This window comes from Carex rostrata, chromosome 7 (genome assembly GCF_964058835.1).
Source record: "Carex rostrata chromosome 7, lpCarRost1.2, whole genome shotgun sequence".
NCBI classification, from domain to species: Eukaryota; Viridiplantae; Streptophyta; class Magnoliopsida; order Poales; family Cyperaceae; genus Carex; species Carex rostrata.
This window is the reverse complement of record NC_135924.1, coordinates 3,289,787-3,314,331: the sequence shown is the minus strand read 5'-3', so window position 1 is coordinate 3,314,331 and position 24,545 is coordinate 3,289,787. Positions and strand designations below refer to the sequence as shown.

General features: G+C 31.8%; 2 protein-coding genes across 2 annotated transcripts; one reads left to right on the top strand and one right to left on the bottom strand.

The window, feature by feature from the left end:
• The first annotated feature begins 333 nt into the window (after positions 1-333).
• Positions 334-3,553, top strand: LOC144557052 (monoterpene synthase 8, chloroplastic-like). The gene is made up of 7 exons (XM_078305600.1): positions 334-554; positions 699-969; positions 1,186-1,567; positions 1,706-1,924; positions 2,017-2,155; positions 2,345-2,593; positions 3,054-3,553. The coding sequence occupies exons 1-7, from the start codon at positions 369-371 to the stop codon at positions 3,345-3,347; spliced, it is 1,740 nt and encodes a 579-aa protein (XP_078161726.1). The 5' UTR covers positions 334-368; the 3' UTR covers positions 3,348-3,553.
• Positions 3,554-15,543: 11,990 nt separating this feature from the next.
• Positions 15,544-16,838, bottom strand: LOC144556672 (UPF0481 protein At3g47200-like). The gene is made up of 2 exons (XM_078305061.1): positions 15,657-16,838; positions 15,544-15,567 (listed from the first exon to the last, which is right to left on the bottom strand). Exons 1-2 carry the CDS (start codon positions 16,836-16,838, stop codon positions 15,544-15,546), a joined length of 1,206 nt encoding a protein of 401 aa, XP_078161187.1.
• Between the last annotated feature and the right edge of the window lie 7,707 nt (positions 16,839-24,545).

Genomic DNA, 24,545 nt, shown 5'->3' with positions numbered 1-24,545 from the left:
GGGTGGACACTTGCAAAAGTTTGGCTCAAAATAAAATACAATATGTACCTCTATTTTTATATTTTTGTCTGAAAAATTTGTAAAAATATACTTTCAACACAAAAAAATACAAAATTTTACCTACCCCTGGAAATGATTCTCCAAAATATGCTTCTATTTCTAAAAATAATTAGACAAATATGTCTCACCTTAAATGTTTGCGTCACCCTGCTAATTATCCTCACTACGCCACTGGAGTCCCCCATCTATAAATATCTATATATTTATGGCTTCTATTTCCTTAAATTGAAGAGTCTAGCAATCTGATATTAACATATATACACGCGACAAGTATCTCCAATAATTTAATTACAGCTGTCCTTCCAAAAATGGCTCCATGCTTTGCACTTCCATCTTTCATGCAGGTTCTCCAGAAACAAATGAGAGGAGTGCTTTCATGTAGGTTCCGTACTTACGCAAATTTACAGTCTCCAAGGTTTGAGCGACGGTTGAGACACTATAAATCGACCATATGGAAAGATAACTTCATACAGTCATTAAGTGGAGATGACCATGTAAGCAATTAAACAGATATATTAATAAGAAACGGTTCGTTTAGCTATATATCCTTAAGCTTAATAAATGGACAATCAATAATTAGCTAGATATATAAATTAATGATACGCACGTTCTGATTGTTTTTGTTTTTGTAGATGGAGGGGGGTAAAAACATGGAAAGAGTATGCAAGCTGAAGAAAGAGGTGAGTCAAATGATATACAAGGAAGAGTTGCTAAGGGATAAATTAGAGCTTCTTGATACCTTGCAACAGCTTGGGGTGGCATATCATTTCAGGGACGAGATAAACTGGGTGATTACCAACATCCATGAGTCAATGGATCAAATTTCTCTGTTTGCAATGCTTGATGACCTTCATGATGTATCACTGCTTTTCCGGCTGCTGAGGATGCATGGATTTAGTGTACATGAAGGTATATCATTGTCTATTTATATATTCTTAAGATAAACTATAGTTGCCAACTATTGTATATTTCACTTTTATAATTCACGATTCAACTTTATACTGATTGAAATAGTCTTAGACTAATTGATCATATGTTTATCCTCAGTAATTTTTTTATAACTGATACTTAAATTTGAAATTTTATATGAGGATAATGACATAAGCACTCAAAACCTTTGAGCAGATATATTCAGAAGTTACTTCGACGACAAAGGAAATTGCAAAGAAAAGCTATATTCAGATATTAAAGGGATACTAAATTTGTACCAGGCTTCATTTCTCGCAAAAGAAGGAGAAGAGGCGTTGGAGATGGCAAGGCACTTCACAACCAAACACCTAACAACTTATTTGGAGAGCTCCAAGCACAATAATTTCAGGTTAAAAGAACATGTTTCCTATGCACTGGAGATCCCTCTGAATTGGAGGATCGAAAGACAGCACTCTCGCTGGTTTATTGAGCAATACAAGATAGATGAGCAAATCAGACCTGCACTGTGGGAACTCGCTGTTTTGGATTTCAATATACTTCAAAACTTGTACAAGAAAGAGCTAAAGCATATGTCAAAGTAAGTATATCATTATAATACATCAATTAAATCCGAAAGGAAAATGATCTAATGATAAAGAGAATTATTGGCTTATACTGTGAAAATGGTTTCTACATATGTAGCTTTAAAAGTTCTTTTCTTTTATATTTTGTCCAGATGGTGGACTGATTCAGGGCTCTACGAAAAACTACCATTTATTCGAGACAGGCTTGTTGAGAACTACTTCGGGAGTGTATGCCTCGCTTTTGAGCCAGAGCATTCAAGTTTTCGAAAAGCAATGACCCAGTCAAACTGCCTGATTACAACCCTTGATGATATATATGATGTTTATGGGTCATTGGATGAACTTGAGGTCTTTACCGATGCCATCCAACAGTAAGTGTTTTATAGGTGTAACTTGTTCATGATACATACTGTATACTATAATATAGGCTATTTCAATTCTTAAATGCAATTTTCCTTTGCAGATGGGATGTCACGGCCACCGAGAGGCTTCCCAAGAACTTTCAGATATGTATTTTGGCTCTATTTAATACTGTTGAAGATCACGGTAGTGAAATCTTGAAAGAAAAAGGGCTTTATGTCATTCCATATCTTAGACGAGCGGTAATTAATTATAAACACATCAATTCTTGTTTGCTTGTGCATAATTTTTTTACTATCTGATCATTCAAAAATATTATGAAAATGAAAAAATGGCTGATTGAGATGTACACTCGAAGTAATGATGTAATCAATTGTTGAAAATCTTTTGGTTTTTTATTATACATTTATTGTTGGAAATAACTTTGGCAGTGGAAAGATCTTTGCAAAGCATTCCTTGTGGAAGCAAGGTGGTACCACACTGGATATGCACCAAAACTGGAGGAATACCTTGAGAATGCATGGGTCTCTATTGCAGGGATCATATCTCTTTCCAATGCCTACTGTATAAACAATTATGTTACTGCTAAAGATCTGGAGCAGTTCTTAGCTGGTTATCCTGACATTGTTCGATATTCATCCTTGAACTTTCGCCTTTATAATGACTTAGCAACTTCCAGTGTAAGTTTATTAATATAATATATTTGCATAGAACAGTGTCATAATTAAGTAATAATAAGATATTACTGTAGATATGAGATTGTAGCACAGTTCGCTAGGAAAAAAATGCTAAGACTGTGGCTACCCGAAGGTCGAGAGTTTGAGTTCCAATCACAACTTCACAGCCTCAGTGAATATTTAAAAAAAATGATATAAAGAAATTAATGTTGTTACCCAAAAATTTTTTGGGGCATATACCCAACCAAATGATTTGTTCCTATGAATCCTATCCTTTAAAAATGACTCACACAGTCAACAACCTTAAAAACTTTTTTCTTGTTTTGTAAAATGAGGCTGGTATGGTATGTACTTGGTACCCATATATATTTGGATCCTTAACAACCTGGAAAAGAAGAAACTAATTTTCTTGTATTACACATCGCATTTGCAACAATTGATTTCATTGCATTTGTAATTTTAGGAAGAGATAAAGCGGGGGGATATCGAAAAATCCATTCAATGTACTATGCGTGACAAAGGTGTCTCAGAATCTGTTGCTCGCCAAGAAATAATGGAAATGATTTTGAAATACTGGACATCGCTCAACAGTGAAGTTTGTGGTAATTCTGCTTTTGAAAAGTACTTGAAAAATGTTGCTCTCAATATCCCACGAATGGCACAACGTATTTATCAATATGGCGATGGATATGGCAAGCCCGGCAGTGATACCAAAAATCTAGTAACCTCAATATTGCTTGAATCAATTAATTATTAGCATTTTTTTTTTCTTCTTTTTATTTTTTCTTTCTTTCTTTTTTATTTCATTCAAGTGTTTTACTTATTACTTGTACTCGCATTGCATGTTATTGATTTTCCTTCCAAATGTGTTGATAACAGGCTTTTGTAAAAACAGTGTGAATCTTTTTTTGTTCAATTTCTTTTTTTGGGTACGTTAATCACTTTAAATGTGTCCAATTAAACAAAAATATCTAACGAGCATATAATTTCAAATAGTAGACATTAAGCACATCCAATGGTAAAGGGACGTTAAGCACATCCAATAGTAAAGGGGTGATGAAAAAAATATTTTTTGTAGTGAGATCTGAAGTATATATATTTGAAAACTATATATTATTGGAGTATTACAAATTCCCCTCCTTAAAAAGAATTTTGTTCTCAAAATTTCAAATAGTAGACATTAAAATCAAACAAAGCATGATAAATGATAATTAAATCGAATTTATCATATATAGGTCAAACAAAGGCGATAATAAACATAAATCAAAATTACTTGTCATTAAATTTAACTACTGATAAATTCAATGATTATATAATGTCAATCAGGTATATATGATAACCAAATGATATAACGAATGACAAATTTCATGAAATTGATAATCAATAATAATTTTAGATCGATAGTTCAAAATTTAATTCAAACAAAATAATGATAAGAAGTGACAAGTGAGGCATCCAGACATCCATCCATCGTCCTGTCAAGCTACGCCGCAAAAAAAATAACAAACAAAAACAATATGGGGTTAGCTACAAAGCTCAGAAACCGGTTATTTAACAACACACTTCACTATAATTGGCTTAATTAGACAACTGTTCAAACAAAATCGATTAATCCACACAATTTCAAATCAAATTATGTCTACATATTTAACTGGCGATAGCCCCCAGATGTAGGTTATCAATAAAACAAGTCATACAATATCAATCTCATTTCATTACACACAATCATATCATTTTACAAATTCTCAATACACAATAATCACATCATTTCACAAATTAAATTCAATCCTTAGACCCACTATCCCATTAAATATGCATCAAAATCCAACGCCCAAAATCTAATTCAACCAAACAAATCAAAAACATAGATTATAGAGAAATCCGGTTACCTGATAGCGAACAATCCAGAATTTCAAATCGAGTAATCTTTTTGTTTTTGTTTTTTCCTGATAGTTGTTAATCTATGATTTCGAATCACAAAGAAAATCAATTTTTTTGAACATAATTTGAACAAGAAAAAAAAATTAACAGATACCTTGTCAAAATAATTATGCACTAAATTTATGTGGCAAATGCAGTATTGTTTATCTATGCATAAATTGTAACTAGCTTGTATAAAAGGTGTGTTCTATTTATAATGCTTATATTATATAATTAGTGAATTATTTGAATAACTTTTTTTGTCTACGTAGTTTGATTACAAATTATTTTTTTGTCAATGTTTTCCTATATTTTGGCTACAAAACAAGCGTTTGCCAAAAAAATCCAAGTTTGTGATCCTATTCTTCCGATTTGGGCTGATTCATCTAATTCCAATTCCACGGTGAATTATCTGATTCCAATTCTGATTTCGATTATGAGGTTCAGAATCATGGTCCCTCGGCCAAATGCAAATTCTCACCTATCGATTCCCATCGGAAGGTCCCAAGACAAGCGTTGAAACTGTGGCACTCAGTTCAAAAGAGGAGTCATTGCTGATTGATAAATGTCTTCGTTGATTCCTCTTGAAGAGCATCTCAGTAATGGAAGATGTTGTGATGGAAGATGATCTTTTTTCTTGGGCTCCTAGTGCTGCTGCTGAATATGATATCCCTTGCCTTCTTTTCTTTTGTAGCGGCATCTTCCCTTTTGTAGTTTATCGGCATATTTCTGAGATGAAGTCCAACATGAGCTTTGATGACAACGTAATAGTATCTCATCTCCCGGGCGCCAAAATAGTGATGGTAGGTCGTGAATTACCAAAATATTCCCTCGGGCAAGAAGAGATGCGAAACAAAATTCTTGATGACATGCTTGCATCTTGCCCCAATATCTTGGCATTGTATTTAATACATTTTATGCACTCGAAAGTGAGTACCGCAAGGAGTTTGAAAGGGCTCAAAGCCTTGTTTTAATGATAAGAATGGTTGACAGGACATTTTTGTACTAGACTTAGTATCAAGAAGACTTGGAGTCCACACTCAATACGACAGGAGGGACAATTATTTGTGTCAGCTCTCTGTCCGTACATGTTTATTGGTAGAACAAGGAAACTAGATCTGCTGATTTTTTCACAGAAAAGTGAGTTCATAATTTTTTAGGTACTGCACCGAATTATAAATAAATATGGCACCATTTTAGCCGGGTGATTAAAATTCAGTGCCTCAATACTACAAACGCGACTACACGATTAAAAAAAGCTAATGACACACGATTCTGCAACTGTGTCCCCACGCATCGTGTATGAAACAGTCAATACATTGTATACAGTTGGAGAATTGTGTCTATATATAATTAATATACACAGTTCTTACAAAAGAACCGTGTTAGATCTCCAAAAGAAAAACACTAACAGGTGATTTATAAACAACAATAATAACCGAGTATAATGACAAGATTTAGTTTAATCTACATCTATTCCATTGCCAATATCTGGTGCTGTTGGCCTCCTCCATAAGTGACTGATGGGTCCAGCCCCAACTAAGCTGACGTTAACGGTATAGCTAGAACATGACCTTCACCCTCTTTCAATTATTTTGCATATATAACCTTCATGCATAAGAAAATAAATATTCAACATTTTTTCCATAGATGAAATGTTGGACTCATTCTGCTTCTATAGATGAAATGAATATTTAGAAAATAATTTAAACCCAACTTGATTTGTACAGTGAGGTATAAAGACATTTCCGCTATCCTATACAAATTATATACTGGAACCAATAAAAAAAATGTGAGCTTATATGCAAAATTTGATATTACTTGTATTTTTGCATTTCAAAACTATTTCAACACAAAAAAAGATATCAATAAAACCTTGAAGTATATCTAATATATATTAGACTAATTTTGCTCTCAAAAAAAAAATATATATATGCACTACGAATCTGCATGGATGCAGTTAACATATATATATAAATATATATATATATATATATATATATATATATATATGATCCATCTTCTACTAACATGTTATTGCAATCAATAAATAATAGATGGGCCTATATGTAATATTTGCCCTTCTCAGCCATATAGCATGTGCGTTTTTATTATGAAGTTATAACATTTGTCCTTGTTAGCCACGTTTTAATGATAAGACTGGTTGACAGGAAATGTTTCTACTACAAGACTTGGAGTCAACACAATAAAACAGGAGGGTAGTTCGACGTTGACGTTAACGTTGTTGGCCTCCTCCATAAGTGAGTGATGGGTCCACCCTCAACTAAGTTGACGTTGGTGTTGGTGCTGGAACATGGCCTTCACCAGCTCTCTTCTAATTATTGTGCATACATATATAATATTCATGCATAAGAAAATAAAAATTCTACATTTTTTCTCAACTAGTTTTTGAAGAATGTGGTTGTGGAACTAAATTTCTTTCATTGTATATTTCTGCTTACTTTCTAAGCTTTTAGTACGTATTGCCAAGGGTAATTTAATATACATTTATCATTATTTTATAATCCCCAAAGAAATGGTTCATTATTGCCTGTTATCTCAATTAAAAATAAGAAAAGAAAAATGAAACCTTCCAAGTGTTTTCATAAGTGAGACGTTTAATTATAATGGATCTGGTAGGAATAACTTATTGCAAGTCAGAAAAATTATAACTTGTTATCTCAATAATTAATGTTTCAAAAGTGAAACCTTAATCATCAATATTTGTTGTACGTGGAGGACATCCAAGATGAAAAATTCACATCCCCTCAGGTGACCTGACTGAGGACAATTACAATCCGACGGTGCTTTTAACCTGGCACGAATCTCAAAATGGACCCCTACAGTTTCCACCGGAATCGAATTGAGTTTGATCCGATTGGGATTTAATCTGGCCCATCAATTTCAATTTGCTTGAGTCAGATACCTGGAAGGATACGGATCCGTTGTTAACAAGGACAAATGTTATAACTTCATAATAAAAGCGCACATGTTATATGTATTGGCTGACAAGGACAAATATTACATATAGGTCCATCTATTAGTTATTTATTGCAATAGCATATATTAGTACAAGATAGATCATATATGTTAACTGTATCTGGATTTCGCAGTATATGTATTTCATTTCTAGAGAAAAATAAGTCTAATATTAGATACAATTAATCTTTGATGAATTAGTTTTGAAACGCAAAAAATACAATTCATATCAAATATTGCATATAATCATCAATTTTGTTTTTATTTGTTGCAGTAAATCATCAAAATTTGATATTAAATTGTATCTCTCCGTTTCAAAACCAATTCAACAAAATTTAATTGTATCTAATATTAGACTCTTTATGTCTTCTTGATACAAATTAAGTCTAGTACAGATATGTATTGGTCCACAAGGACAAATGTTATAACTTTATAATAAAAGCGCACATGCTATATGCATTGGTAGACAATAACAAATATTACATATATGCCCATCTATTATTTATTGATTGCAATAATATATTAGTAGAAGATATATAGATCATATATGTTAACTGTATCAAGATTTCGTAGTATATATATTTCATTTTAAGAGAAAAATAATTAAGTCTAATATTAGATACAATTAATCTTTGATGAATTAGTTTTGAAACACAAAAATACAATTAATATCAAATTTTGCATATAAGCTCGCATTTTTATTGGTTACAGTAAGTCATGTGTAACATCGTGGGTGTTCCTCTGACATACGAAAAAAAGTGCTTATTTTTGTCCCTCGTCTCTCGGGATTAATGACACCTTTACCATGCAAATAAGTGAAGGTATTATTGTTTTTCCAGTTGAAATCAGTTTTATAACTTACCGTTATTAGTTATAAATTTCAACTACAGTTTTGAGATCATAAACAACATATTTTTGCAATTCTGACTGCGCCGACATCTCCTGTTGCAAGGGAATTCCGCTATCCTATACAAATGATTTACTGCAATCAATAAAAAAATGCAAGCTTATCTGCAAAATTTGATATTAATTGTATTTTGTTTTAAAAACTAATTCATCAAAAATTGATTGTATCTAATATTAGACTTATTTTGTTCTTATCTACTACGAAATCTGGATATATATAGTTAACATATATGATCTATATTCTACGTACTATATATTATGTTATTGCAATCAATAAATAATTGATGGACCTATACGTAATAATTGTCCTTGTCAGCCAATATTACATAGCATGTGCGCATTTATTAATGATAGGGACGGTTCGGCAATTAATGAGAGAACTGGTTGACAGGATTCGTTAATACTAGAATTAGTATCAAGAAGACTTAATTAAGAGTCAACACTCAATAGCAAAAAAATATATCAAAAAGCACTTCCATTTGCATTTTTCATTAAACTAAAAATACACTGCAAACTTCATAATTATCTTTCATATAGCTAGGTGACTACTATGATAAGCTCCTTTTCTCTAGACCTTCAACTCCACTGATACCAAATCCACTGCCGTCTTTGAATTGAATAAGCTAATTTTATAAATGCAATATAGAGAGTATATACAATTGGAATAAAACTAGGGTGTTCTTGAGCTCACCAAGATATTTGGAGAGCTTAACTACAAAATATATTATATCAGTTTCAAATGACAAATCTAAGCTGTTTAAACCCATCTACTTCACAAGTTATGAATTTACATGTAAACATTTTAATTTTTTGTATTATTTTAATATAAAGTCAAGCGGCCAATATTAGAAAGTTTATAATTAATTTTAGTGCATTCATTTTTTGAATATTTTTTTACCACTTGACTTTATACAAAATTAATTCAAAATTGTAATAACTTTGCATGTAATTTCATTACTTGTGAAGTAGATCAACTTCAACGGTTTAGATTTGCCGTTTGAAGCTTATCTAATAGGTTTTGGAATTAAGCTCACCAAACATGCACCTTAGTGAGCTTAAGAACACCCTAGGCCTACTTCTACAACTGCCTCTTTACTTTATCAGTTTGCTTTGAAACTATTTACACACTAATTCGGCAATAGAGTGAGAAGTTTACCATTTGAGCTTTGGTGGAGCGATTATATATACGAGTAACAAAAGAGCTTGATTTGGATCGGCCAAATTTGTTGTGCTCTCAAAAAGTTTGAAAATTGATGTGGCTTTGCATGGAGAATATGTGAGTAGAGTAAAATCTCACAATTAAATTATTTTTGAGCTTCTCTTTAATGAATTCGGTTGATTCCATTCTCACCATTTTGATTAACTTTTAATTATGTCATAGCTGCAAGAACCATTTTTGTTTCACCCATTTTTTATCTAAGAAGAGTAGAGGATCCGGTTCCGTAGAACTAGGGTGTTGTTAATCCCACCAATGTTTTGGTGAGCCTTTTCTCAACTTGAAATGGCAAAGTCAAACTTTTTGAATCAGATCTACTTCACAAGCAATTTATTCACATGTCAAATTTATAAATTTTTGAATTACTTTAGTATAAAGTGAAGCGATAAATAAAAATAAATTTATAAGTTAAATTTTAAATGGTTTTTTATTTTTTTTGGTTACCGCTTGACTTTATACTAAATTAAATTCAATATATATAAATTTGAGATGTAAATGCATCATTTGTGAAATAAATCAGTTTTAACAGTTCGAATCCGTGGTTTTAAACTAAACTCACCAAAAACAGTTGATGAGTGTTAATTAACGGATAGAACTTACAAAATACTCCGTTAATCTTCGTGCGGAAGCGGATCTTGCGAGCGTAGCAGTATTACTGGTTCTGCAAAGAATCACAAGCCGAAGCCGGAAGCCCTGCGTTTTCCACGACCTAAAACCTTCAATTCTTAACAGAGTGCTTCTTGGTGCTCTCTATCTTTTCTCTCTAATTTTGGCTGTTACTATTCACACGTTTTTCTGATTATTATAAGAGAGAGAGATATGAATGGTTTATATAAAACCAATGCACCTATTCATAAAGGGTTGGCATCTATTCATAACGGGTCGGATATTGGATTTGGGTTTCCCATAACGGGCGTACCTTTTAATAAATCCAACATCTCCCACTCGCACAAAATGGGATACCCGCTATAAACTAAGAGAACGTAATCTCTAATCTCTGTTAAAATTCATACAAGGAAATAGGCCGTGACCAGCATATTTTAATTTTAGAGCATATGTTGTTATCCAACTGTTAGGTATGTATAACAACATCTAAGTAGAGTAAATATGCAGTACCCCAGATCATTAAGTTACATTTTTAAGTATTACATGATCTCTTTTATTTATTGATACAACCATACTTATATATTCACAATTATGTTACATAAACATAATTGGTGCACCAGTGAATATAACTTAATGTAACACTCAAATGATCTTTTTCTTTTATCTAGAATCTCTTAATTCCAAATCAATTTGCTATTCAGATATATTCCATTAGATCGCATCATACATGATCATTGGTAACATTCCAAAATAACTAATTGAAAAGAAACTTCAAGTATTTAGTAAAAAATCGAAGAGTACTATGAGATCCTTTTGATCTCGCGGGTCTCACACAACAAAGAAGAAGAGATCATATCTTCTGTTACCCTGTTGGTCAATTGCACATATGGTATGAAACATATGTTACGATATTATTCTCCATTTCTTATGGAGCGTATGTCTAATTTAAAATCCAATACCGTACAAGTGATAGTTCAGATATACATAATATCTAACTTGAGTCCACAACTCTACTTATCATATAAATTCAATAACAGGACTCCCACTTGGCATAAGACAGTTAAGGTGAATAGTGGGTATTTCACCTTCGGTCATAATAATATATTCATATGACCTCAGCTTGATTCTCTATCAAGGAGATATATATTTTAAGCACTTGCTCTCACATTTTTGTATCATGTCTAGCTTAAAATTAATCTCATTTCTATGTCCTACCAAAACATATAAGCGATTGCCTGTGTGAGAAGGCCAATCAACTGTCTGACATACATTTCATTTTATATCTCATGTGTTATACTAAAATCACAACAACTGTTATGATATGACTTAATATAAATTATTTAATATCTAGCATAACACTTCTAGTTTTACAATAACTGTGAAATAATTTAATAATAATAATACTTATAGATTAAAATCGAAAGATCACTAAGTTTCACAATCATCTTTTAATTCTATAAATTTTATTACCATTAATTATTTCACTGTGCCAAACTCCCACTAAAATTATACAATTAAATATTTAATATATAATTTTAACAAAACTTGTAAAACAGATTTTCCAAAAAAAATCCGTAAAAAAAAAAAAATTCCAGTGGCGCTTATTTCATATATAACATCAGTTATCTAAACTGAACCAAAAAAATTTTATTTTATTCATTTAAAAAAAATATATCACTATTAACTTCCAAAGAAAATCATTAAAAAAAATTTGGATTGAAGAGCCACTGTTTTGTAGTATGTATATATAATATATATAATCAACATAATGACATGAAATACATTGTAGTGTAGTGGTAAGGCTTTAGTCTCCCATGGTATAGGTCACAGGTTCAAGCCTCTGAGGCAACAAAATAATGCATTTTTCGTGGTTCACCATTCCGAAATGGACCAAGTCTATTTAGTATGAACCGATGCATACAATATCTCCATTTCGCACAGTAATGGACCCATCCATTAGCACTGGTTGAATTAAAATTGGATTACATACAATCTGGAAGTATAAAAATGATCCACACCATTCATTAACCGTCCAATCCGAAACAAATGGTTCATTGGACGGTTATAATTTATTTGGATCAAACAATTGTCCAGCCTAGTTGTACAAGATCCAAAAATCCAATTTAATGCCTTCTAAAGATATGCACTGTTTTGCATCTCTAATTTTGCAACGCATCTCCAAACGATGCAGATCAAAAAATCTCCAAAACAGTGAATATATTAAATACGTTTTTATAAAATAAAATTTGTATTTAGATTTATCAAATATACCAAAAAATATTTGTAAATCAAATCTTAATATAAACAGATTTACGTAAAATAATTCTAATGTTTTCGAAAAAATTATGAAACAGATTTACGTAGAATAAACAATTCTAATATTTTCGAAAAAACAAAAATTAGAATACGTAAATATGTTTTTCAAAAACAAAAAATTATTAAATTTATGCTAAACTTGAAAATGCATAAAAAAAATAATTGTGATTAAAACCAGAATACATGCCATCAACTGGGCTCTGATACCAATGTTAATTAACGGATAGAACTTACAAAATACTCCGTTAATCTTCGTGCGGAAGCGGATCTTGCGAGCGTAGCAGTATTACTGGTTCTGCAAGGAATCACAAGCCGAAGCCGGAAGCCCTGCGTTTTCCACGACCTAAAACCTTCAATCCTTAACAGAGTGCTTCTTGGTGCTCTCTATCTTTTCTCTCTAATTTTGGCTGTTACTATTCACACGTTTTTCTGATTATTATAAGAGAGAGAGATATGAATGGTTTATATAAAACCAATGCACCTATTCATAAAGGGTTGACATCTATTCATAACGGGTCGGATATTGGATTTGGGTTTCCCATAACGGGCGTACCTTTTAATAAATCCAACAATGAGCTTATGAATACCCCAGTTATACACTTCTACTCCACTACTCGGGGTTTAATATGGCTATTAAGATCTGCATTTAGAGCATCTCCAATCTAGCAATTGAAATTAATTGGTAAACAACAATTTTAGAAATTTTAGAAATTAATTTTAGGGTAATTTCTAATCCACTACATCGGTGCAATTAATTATAATTTATTTCTATGTCCACATTAGCACATCTTCCGTTTTTGTTAAGAGAGATAGCGCTACATATACGGAAGAAAGAATTTGAACCAATTAATTAGCTAGCATATCATTAAACAAATATTTTATTTTAAAGCAAATTTACAAATTTAGAAACAGTGGTACATTCCATCAATTATATTAGTAATTAACACAATAGATTAACAGTCTAAAATAAATGACCGTTAAAGATGCACTTATATATAAACTTATCTGGATGAAAGATGAAGGTAGTGGCTCATTTAATAGAAGATATCAGGTGTTAAAAGGCTAAAGGTTGTCAGTTGCTAGAGCAAAATTCATCTAGGATTAATTAGGTCCAGTAGTCTACAAGCCCAACGAATTCATCTAATATTTTTTTCAAATCATCCCGTGTCACTCCAGAATAATCCAAAATGTGCAGTGGCGCGATCCGAGACGAGCAACACAAATATTAATCATAATAAGAAAAATAAAATAATCACAAAGTTGAAATAGTTTACAGCTGAACTATTTCTTTACTAAAGCCTATTCACCAAAGTCGGCCTTATTTGAAGTTAGGTACGGTTTAAGCCCATATTACCAAAGTCGGCCATGGTTCCGATTTAAAAAAATGATACTCAGACTTAACATATGGCTAATTGTGGTTATAAATTAAAGGTAATGTTTAGATTTAAATTGAGATACTTCTAAGGGACGCAATGTCTGATTTAATAATGTGTTTCCGTTGCAACATACAGGTACGATACTAGTTGGTTATTATAGAAGTTAATTTGTATGGGTACAGTAGAAATTATCCTTGAAATTTACACAGGAGGGATAAATCATGCACTAATTGTACAAATTTGTTCATGAGAAACAGTTGCTGTTATTAAATATCGATGTTCAATTTGATACTATAAATAATAAAAAAATTAAAATAAAAAATTGTGCTCTTAAAATTTGATACTATAAATAATAAAAAAATTAAAATAAAAAATTGTGCTCTTAAAATTTGATACTATAAATTATAAAAGAGTAGGGTTAAAATGCACCATTGGTTTTGTGTCCCAATCATACCCCACATCTCTATCTCCGTTTACAAAGTTCAAACAGTCGATCCGAACCGCTCAACATGATATACATATTAAAATGTTCTTAAAGACCAAATTTTATATTTTTTTAGATAGGTACAAAATCACATTATAAAATCACCATAAAGATTTATGGAGCGCAAGTGTATTGATATATCTTCCTAACGAGCTCGCTCACAAAATTTATCTTTTAATATATCAGTTTTAGAACAAAAATTTAATTATTCGGGGAGCTCTTTTTTTATATTTTTCATATGCTTATTATAATTATTTAGATTTTCATATTAACATTGATAGAGTAGTAGGTAGAATGATGGTTATTGATAGAAATTTAGTACGGTAAAAAAAAACTTTAAGTTAATTTTTGTTGTTCTTAAACTTTGCCTTCAAAGATCTTTAAAATTACTTTTATGTGTTCCAAATTTGGATTCAGGCCGAACACGAAAATCGTAGAATTTTCTGTTACGGATCCAAATTCTCTTCATTGGAATTTCTACAGAAATTTATTATTAAATTAGTCAACGGAGGTCTGTAGTTCCCAATCAGAACTGTTTTCTAACTTTAACCAATCAAATGTAAATATCTAGATTTTTTAACAATATTTAATTTCGGATTTAATATTTTAATGAATTTAAATTTATGATTAATACAGATTTAAAATAATTAAATAATAAAAGTATGTCAGGGGAGAGGACAGAGAATAAGTTTGTATTGACTCATGCACTTTATTTAAATTTGAATAAAATCACCTTGGCAGCAACTCCCAAGTTTCACAAAAAAGACAATACATGTCCGTAACCAGTGCTGAAAATAACCTTGGGAATTGAATAATAAAAGAAGCAAAGTAAAGGAAACCAATGATATATATTGCTGAGTTACAAGGTACTGTTGAATAAAACTACGTAGCAAATCATAAAAACAAAACACAGACAAGATAAAACACTAAAAGGAATGACAAACAAGGAAGAAAAAATAACTCCTTCGGTAACATGCCACTTTTCTCTAGTTCAATTTGGAAGCCGCGAATAGTACTGTGAAAGTTAAAGCATCATGAGCTCGGGGGAAATTTGTAGGCATAAACTGCATAGAAAGATTGTACACATGTAAGAACTAGAAGTATCAAAGCAGCGACGAGAGAAATTGCTGACCATGGGCTGCTAAAGTAATCACGAATCAAATTTGCTCGATGCCTGTTCCAGCTTGATCCAATGTATCTGTTCACTTCCCTCTTTAATTCCTCCAAATAGTGATCTTGCCCTACAATACCACCTTCGGTGACCTGGTTGAGGAAATGAGTCAACTCCTCTTCACCGGAAAGCCAGTTCTCAATGATTCCGCACTCTTGTAATATTGTGACATCATTTGGTGTGTTGACTAGATTATCCAAAAAATATACAAAGCTTGTAAAGGGTCTATTCTTTTTGCCATATTTGGAACTTTCAAATGCTATAAGGTTTGCGAAAATAGGCTTAGTTGAATCGTCACATTTTAGTGTAGGGATTTTCAAGACACCATATTCAAATGATATGTCAAGCATATTTTCCCGATTGCTCTTTGGTCTGAATTTCAGGCCCTTTAGTTTAAGCTCAGTGGCAGAAGGTATCGCCCTCGAGGATATATTATTGATAGAATTCGGCAGGCAAAATAGTGGTTTGGTACTCAATACAACTGGTTCCTCTGGGTCGGGCACTAAATACTCGTAATAGAGATGGACCAAATGATGAATTTCACCTTCTGGCTGGAATGCATCTATGGAGTCTCCAGTGACATGTGATAGATACCCGGCCACATTACGAACAATGTAATTAACAAAATGGTTTCTAATTTCTTGATTTAAACCAATCCCGTACAACCTCTCGACTATAAAGAAGGGAATTTGATTTTCTAAAAGTAGCAAATCACGAACTATGAAATTATGATTCCAGCCAACCTCATCAATAGAATTCCAATTTTCTTCAGAACTTTTTAAGAAGTACTCGAGCACAAAGCATCCGTCAAGCAGCATCATCTTGACAAATGCATTGCTGTCAAGATCATCAAACATCTCACTGTAACACATCCGTGTTTTCGTTTCTAGCAACTTCATCGCTGATATACAGAGATTCAAACTTATGTGGTCCCCACGGGACAAGAAATCCCGCAAGAACCGCCTTTTTTGTTCCTCCATGGCTCGGAGGTGCTTTTGACCACGGTACAATGGGCCGATGGAGACAGCAGTGGGCTCGAAGAGATTCTTCTTGCTTTGGGAAATGATATGTGGTGTGCGAAAGATGGTGAAATTTTCTGCCTCGTTCGCATTGTGCCATAATGTGTCAAGTTCACATTGCAGAGAGGCTTCGAGATCTACAACTGTTGGGGCTTCTGACAGAGGAGAGGATTCTGACAGATGAGGGGCTTCAAGTTGGATTGATTCAGACAGAGGAAAGGATTGGACATCTTCAACTCTCTGGATTTCTTCCATTTGTATTTTTTGGTGAATGGAAGAGGTTGTGGTTGCACTTGAACAAAACGAACTTTAACATTTGTATTTATATTGATCATTAGTGTGGTCCCATCACGCTGAGCTCGAAGATACGACCTTCACCAGCTTTCTTTTAATTATTGTGCATACATATACTTGAACCTTCATGCATAAGAAAATAAAAATGCTACTTTTCAACAGAGCCCTTACATTATTGAAAAATGTTTCCTGAAATAAATTAAGTCGAACAGTGAGCCACGAATTGCACAAGGAAATCTGAGAAATTTAATGTCCTCCTAAATTCATAACTAAATTTTTTTTTCTTACTAGTATTTGGAAGACGTGGTTCTGTCACTATATATTTTTGCTTACTTTCTACTACTTTTAGTAATTTAATATAGTAACATTTATCATTAATTTATAACCCCAAAAGAAATGGTTCGTTATATATTGTAGGAATCATTTATTGCAAGTCAGAAAATTAAAAAGAAAATTTTATAATTCGTTAATCCTTCGAAGTGTTTTCCTAAGTGAGACGTTTCTAATGGATCTTGTACGTAGGAATAATTTATTGCAAGTCAGAAAATTTATAATTTATTATCTCAATGATTAATTTTTCAAAAGTGGGATTTTTTTTAGTATTTTGAAAGCATCCCTGAAGAAAATGAGAAGAAGAAAAAACATGTCGGAAGTAGTGCTTAAAGCATTAGTTAACAAAACATAAATTATTTTATAGAATCATTCAATCAAATTAACCTATCATATAAAACATAATTTATTATATTTGTCTAAATTAAACTAATACAGTATAAGTGTCGAAATTTCTATAAAACAATATATTTAAATTAAACTAATACAGTATAATTTCTATAAAACAATCTGAATTAATTAAGTCAAGTAAATTTCATAATATGTTGAACTTTCAGAATACACAAATCTTAGATAATATTTTGATGCACGCCTTCATATGTTGAAATTTATCGTTGATTTAAAACAACAGAATCTATCACCTAAAAAAATTAAAAGAATTATATACCATATAAAATTGTTTGATCTAATTTAATAATGTTTACGAAGTTTATATGTAAGACCAGCAAAAAGCTCACAATTTTTTTAAATGTTCGAATAATCTACGCATATTAAAATGAAACTGATAGCAGTTTTTGCTTGTGTTAAATAGTTTGTATTTCTTAATTATTAAAACAATTGTGTATACAAATAATATAATATTTAAGAATTCCTTATATATCTAACTTTTAGTAGCTATTTTTAGAAATCGCACATCATATCTACAATAATTAAAAGAGAGCTACTAGTGTGGTCCCATCAAACAGCTCTCTTTGAAAATAGAAATGCTACTTTTCAAACAGAGCCCTTGCATTATTGAAAAATCTTACCGGAAATAAATGTCTAACAGTGAGCTACGAATTCAAATAAAGTTAAGTCTTCCTTAATTCATAACTAAATATTTTCTTAACTAGTATTTTGAAAATGTGGTTCTGGAACTAAATTTCTTTCATTATATATTGTCTTATACTTTCTCTAGCTTTTAGTATTGATTCGAGTAAGCCTGTTATATTAATCAAAAATAAAAAAATAAAAATTAAACCTTCGAAGTGTTTGCAAAAGTGAGACGTTTATAATGGATCTTGTATTAATAATTTATTGCAAGTCAGAAATATTATCACTTGTTATCTCAATAATTCAAGTTTCAAAAGTGAAACTTTATGAAGATTATTTTTAGTACTTGGAGAACATCCAGAAGAAAAGTGAGAAAAAAAAAATGTCCCTTTGCAATTAATAATGTTGAATTTCTCTCCTCTCCTATTGGAAATGAGATGTGCTGCTATTCAAAATCGCTGCTATCCGTGCTCTTCTCTCTATCTCTCTCTTCTTTCTCTCTCTTTTCTCTCTCTTCTATTTCTCTCTCCTCCTTTTTACAAGAGAGAGATAGACACAAAAATGAAGAGCACCACGTTGCTATTCTCCCCATATGTTATTTATTTATTGCAATAACATATTTGTAGAAGATAGATCATATATGTTAACTGTATCCATATTTCACAGTATATATTTCATTTTTAGAACAAAATAAGTCTAATATTAGATACAATTAAATTTTGATGAATTAGTTTTGAACTTAACGGAAAAGTACAATTAATATCAAATTTTGCATATAACCTCGCATTTTTTTTATTGGTTGTAGTAAATCATCAAAATTTGATATTAATTGTATTTTTCCGTTTCAAAAACTAATTCATCAAAATTTAATTGTATCTAATATTAGACTTAGAGCAAAATAAGTCTAATATTTCATTTTCAGAAATAATCTCATAATCATTATATATACATATATTCACAAAGTATCTGACTTTCCATGTGGTATGTTTTATTTTTAAAATCTGATCAGAATTTTTTAAGTAAATATTTAAGTTAGAAAATTTGGCTTCATCTTTCCTTAACAAATTTCTGGTGTTATAAGAAGCAACTTTCTTTTTTTCTGAGAAAATATATTTCTTGTAAAACATCACAGGTGAATTATTTGATCGCAAATCAGATATTTGTCGTGGTTGTATAATAACAAGAGTTAAATAGTTCAGAGGGACCCTCCTATATATATATATATATATATATATATATATATATATATGATCTATGATCTACCTTAGAGTGGAAAAAACATGCCGTGTCGTGCCGTGCCGTGCTGTGCCGTGACTAAAATATCAAGGGATGGTCACGGCATGTGAATGATCACGACACGCGAGTCTCGCCGTGCCTAAACGTGCCGTGACCAAACATGCCCCGCGTTACTCGTGTAACCATTTAATCATAATTTAAGTTAGTTTATTCAACATTCAACATTCACCATTTAATCAATATTTAATGGTCTTAATTACACGTGACTAGTGTCACTACATGCCATACCGTGCCATGACTAAAATATCAAGGGATGGTCACGGCATGGAACACGCTAGTCACAGCACGTATCGGAGAAACGTGCCGTTCTGTGACAGAGCCGGCTCCACCATACCATTTTTCCCACTCAAATCTACCTTCTACAAATATGTTATTACAATCAATAAATAATAGATGGGGCTATATGTAATATGTGTCCTAGTCAGCCAATACATAGCATGATAGATGGGCCCAAATGTAATATTTGTCGTGGTCGACAGGACATGTCTCTGTACAAAACTTAATTAGTTTCAAAAAGACTTAAGACTCAACACTCTCCTATATATGGATTGTACTGGTTCAACATTATTAATTGCGAAGGGACAACACTCTCTTATGTAGGATGGGTCCAGACCGAACTAAACTTTAGTAGGAGTTGGAACATAGGTTAAAGAGTGACATGACCTTCACCAATCACTAGCACTATTGTAATTATCTAAACATTAACCTAACCTATAATCCAAAATTTAGTATTTTTGTTCAAATTAAACTATATAAAACTAGAATTGTTCATGAGATTTGCTTCAAAAAAATTATATTTAATACAGTATAAATTAAGTAATATAATAATAAGAGTGAGTCTATGGTACTATGCATATTACGATTTGGCCCGTAATACGGCTCAATATTCGACTTTTCAAAATCCTAACGGTCGATCCGAACTGTTCATCTTGTTCTCCATATTAATATGTTTTTGGAGACCAAATTTTCTATTTTTTGAATTTGTTTTACTATTATTTTAGATTTATTGAAAATCACTGTTTTTGGATGGTCCAGAATTTTCAGATCAAGTGATTTTCTAAATATCTAAAAAAATAGTAAAATAATTTCAAAAAATGTCAAATTTGGTCTCCAAACACATATTAATATGGAGAACAAGATGAACGGTTTGGATTGACCATTAGGATTTTGAAAACTCGAATATTGAGCCGTAGCACGGACCAACCCGTGATATGCATAGTACCATAGACTCTCTAATAATAATTCAATAAAACAATGTTAATTAAGTCAAGTACATTTCATAATATGCGGAAATTTCAGAATACACCAATCTTAACAAATATTTTGATGCACTCCTTCATATTGTTGAAATTTTATCGTGGATTTAAAAAAATGAAAAGAATTATATATTTACATGTGAACAACTTTTAGATCACTTTATTAGCAATATAAAATAGTTTGGTCTAATTTAATAATGTAGGACCAACAAAAAGTTCAATTTTTTTTTAATTGTTAGAATAATCTACACATATTTAAAACAAAAATCCTATATTTAGATAAATATCATTCAACCTTTCACACGCAAAACTTAATATAATAGTCAACCAAGTAAAGTTATGCGTACTATAATTTCTATGTACCATGCAAATGCAATCAGTATGAAACTGACAACTGTTTTGCTTGTGATAAATAGTTTGTATTTCTTAATTATGAAAGCAATTGTGCATACATATAATATATCTAACTTTTAGTACTTTATTGTGAAAGCAATTGTGCTTCTTAATTATGAAAGCAATTGTGCTTCTACCTTCTTAATTATGAGAGCAGTGGCCGGATCCACGAGGACAAAGCATCGAGAGCGGCGATCAGATCCACCAAGTGGAAGCACCTACTGAGAGAAGGTAGAAGCAGAGAAAAAGTTGCAGCGGTGTAGAGAGGGGGTGGAGGGTTGCAGGGCGAAATAGCCAAACTGCTGTAAAGTGGCACTGATTTTTTTTTTATCTAAGTTTGTAATCGACAAACACAAATTCAAATACATAGACGAAATGAATAATTGTCGAATAATTGAGTCATACAAATACTCCACTCTAATACTCCACTTATGCTATATAATACAAGTATTATAATCGAAACATAGTTTTAGTAATACAAAAAAAAAAGCAAAAAAACTAAAAAAAAAAAATTCCACAATGGGAATCAAAGTATAAGGAGATGCGTATTTGATTTTAGATATTGACATTCATTTACCATCTACATTTTCATTTGTATATGCTCATTAGAAGGCGAATACGAATTTAGTATTAGCATTTTATGCTCCAAATACAAATGATTTACTGCAACCAATAAAAAAATGTGTATTTTTGTGTTTCAAAACTAATTCATCACAAAAAGATATCAATAAAACCTAGAAGTATATTTATCATTAGACTTATTTTGCTGTCAAAATGAAACATATAGATATTATGATATCTGGATAATATAGTTAACATATATATGATCTATCTTCTACTAATATGTTATTGCAATTAATAAATAATGGATGGGCCCATGAATATTTGTCCTTGTCAGCCAATACGCATGTGCGTTTTAATTAAGTTACAACATTAATTTGCCCTTTTTTTGTTACAAGGCCCTCAGGCCAATTAATGATAGGGACGGTTCCTCAATTTATTATAAGACTGCTGGTTGACAGCATATGTCTGTACTAGACTTAATTTGTATCAAGATGACTTAAGGAGTCAATACTCAATAGGAGAGGAGGGTTCATGCAAAGGGACATGTTCTCCGTACAGGTTTATGGAGAGAACTAGGGAACCGGATCTTCTGTTTTTCTCATGGAACGATCTCAGCCGAGCGATTGTAATTTAGTGCCTATTGTAGATATAGTGGATCTGTTTTGAGATTCGTACAAGTTAAATAATGGTATAGATCATAGAAGGAAATATCGGCCAATACCAATCCGGATCGGCCGATACGTATCGGTATCGGCCGGGACGTATCGGTATCGGCCGGGACCGATCTGATACTGGTTCGATACTCGCGGATTTTGTGTTTGTCATCCAATTTCTGCCATTCTGGTTCGATTCTGGTCATTATTCATCTGAAAACTTGAACCCGTGATTGATTAAATAGAGTATAAACTATGAACATGCTAAAAACTCGTCACATTCATTGATTAAATAGAGTATCAACTATGAACCCGTGATTGGCTAAATAGTGTATCAACTATATATGCATATGGATATGAAGATGTGTAACATTATGCAAAATATATATAATGAAGTTGATAACTGAAAATAATATACGAACTGTCTGAATGTATTTTTGGTGAGTAAGTAATATTTAAAGAATAGATATCATTTTTCTAAACTGATTAATAATGATGTATAAGTTACTTGAATGTGATTTATTATCAAATTGGTAATTTAAAATTATGTTTGACTGATATAATTGTTAGTTGTTAATTCAAATGTCTAAAATATTTTGAAGGGAATATTTGAAAATTAGAAATTGAAATTGCATGAGATATAATATACATAGGATTGATGCTTGTAATCTATATATATATAATGTGTTCTTTTAATTACTTTTGTACTGATTTACAATAATGGGAGAGTTGAAGGTTAAATTTATATAAATACAAGCTTAAAATAAAGAAAAATGAAAAGAGGAATGACCAAATAATCAAAGCCACGCGGCATCTACTGGGGAAACACCAACCTATCTCATTCCTTCTATCTGATTTCTTGCACCATCTAAACCCTTCTAGTCTCCTCTTTTTCTTGCGCAAAAGAAAAGAAAAGCAGAAGGTTTTATTCTCTCTGGTTATTCTTTTGCAATTGAATCATTGGATGGGCCGGGTGTTCTCTTTTTCCTCTCAGTCTCATAGCATCCAACTTAGTGGTATTTCTCTTTCTGTGGCTTGTTTCTCAAATCCTATTTAGGATTTTGATATGCTTTGAGAAATTGAGCACTCAAGTGCCATATATTTTAACTATTGAACTGAATTGAAAGGCTTATTTTGTTATCTTTCTTTCTTCCTTTACCTTTCTTAGCGGGTTTAACCCGTTAGACATGGTTAGCTTATTCTGCTACCGGTTACCTTTGTGATACAATACCGAGTCGGTATTGACTACCTCTGACCCATCAAATACTGGTACTATTCGGTACCAACTTGGTTGTAGTTGCTTGTATGTTATTATGATCGTTCAAGGGACTTGTTTACAAGAAAAAGAATACATAAAAGGTAAAATTGCAAAATTCTTGTTGTTTGTAAGTTGATCATGTCAGATGGACTTAAGTGAATAATATACAATGTTAACTATGGCTGGTATTAGAATTTGAATTAAAGGAAGAAATTAAGCACTTGATTAGGATTTCCTCTGTCACTTTGAATTTAACATATATATTGGTAACCTCCTTTTCTCTTGATTGTAATTTCCTTTGTCACTTGATTAGGATTATGTTTATATAATCTTTGAGAAATTAAGCACGTAGGTGGTATCTTGATGTGACTTCAATTAGAAAGGATTGCTTAAAAGCTGGAAATTGATTAAACATGTTGAAAGTATACAAAGCTAAATCTTGTGATGAGTTAATTGACAACTTGGTTTATAAAGTATATGGATAGATTTATCTGAGGCCTCTTTTACCCTTATGTTCTTTAATTGAATTTGAAAATCGAAATTTGGGATGATGATTTGCTTGCTTCTGTACCAAGGTTGCATGGGGACTTAATAATACTTGGACTTTTTATTTATGGTTCAACACTGAACCATACCTGTCGGTAAACTCGGTCTGTACCAGTGTATGGTTATTTTCTTCTTTTCGGTTTGATATCTCTCTTAGGTTTTCTGGGTTGATGAGTAAATGCTAAGTATTGTGGGCGTTGGTACCAATCTCTTTTGAATACTGGTACACTGTTCTATGTTACAAGGGTTGGTTTGTAAAAGAAATATAAAGTAGAAGGTTGAATTTAGAAAATTAATAGGGGTTGGTAAACAAAACATGTCAGCAGGGCCTTGGTGCAAA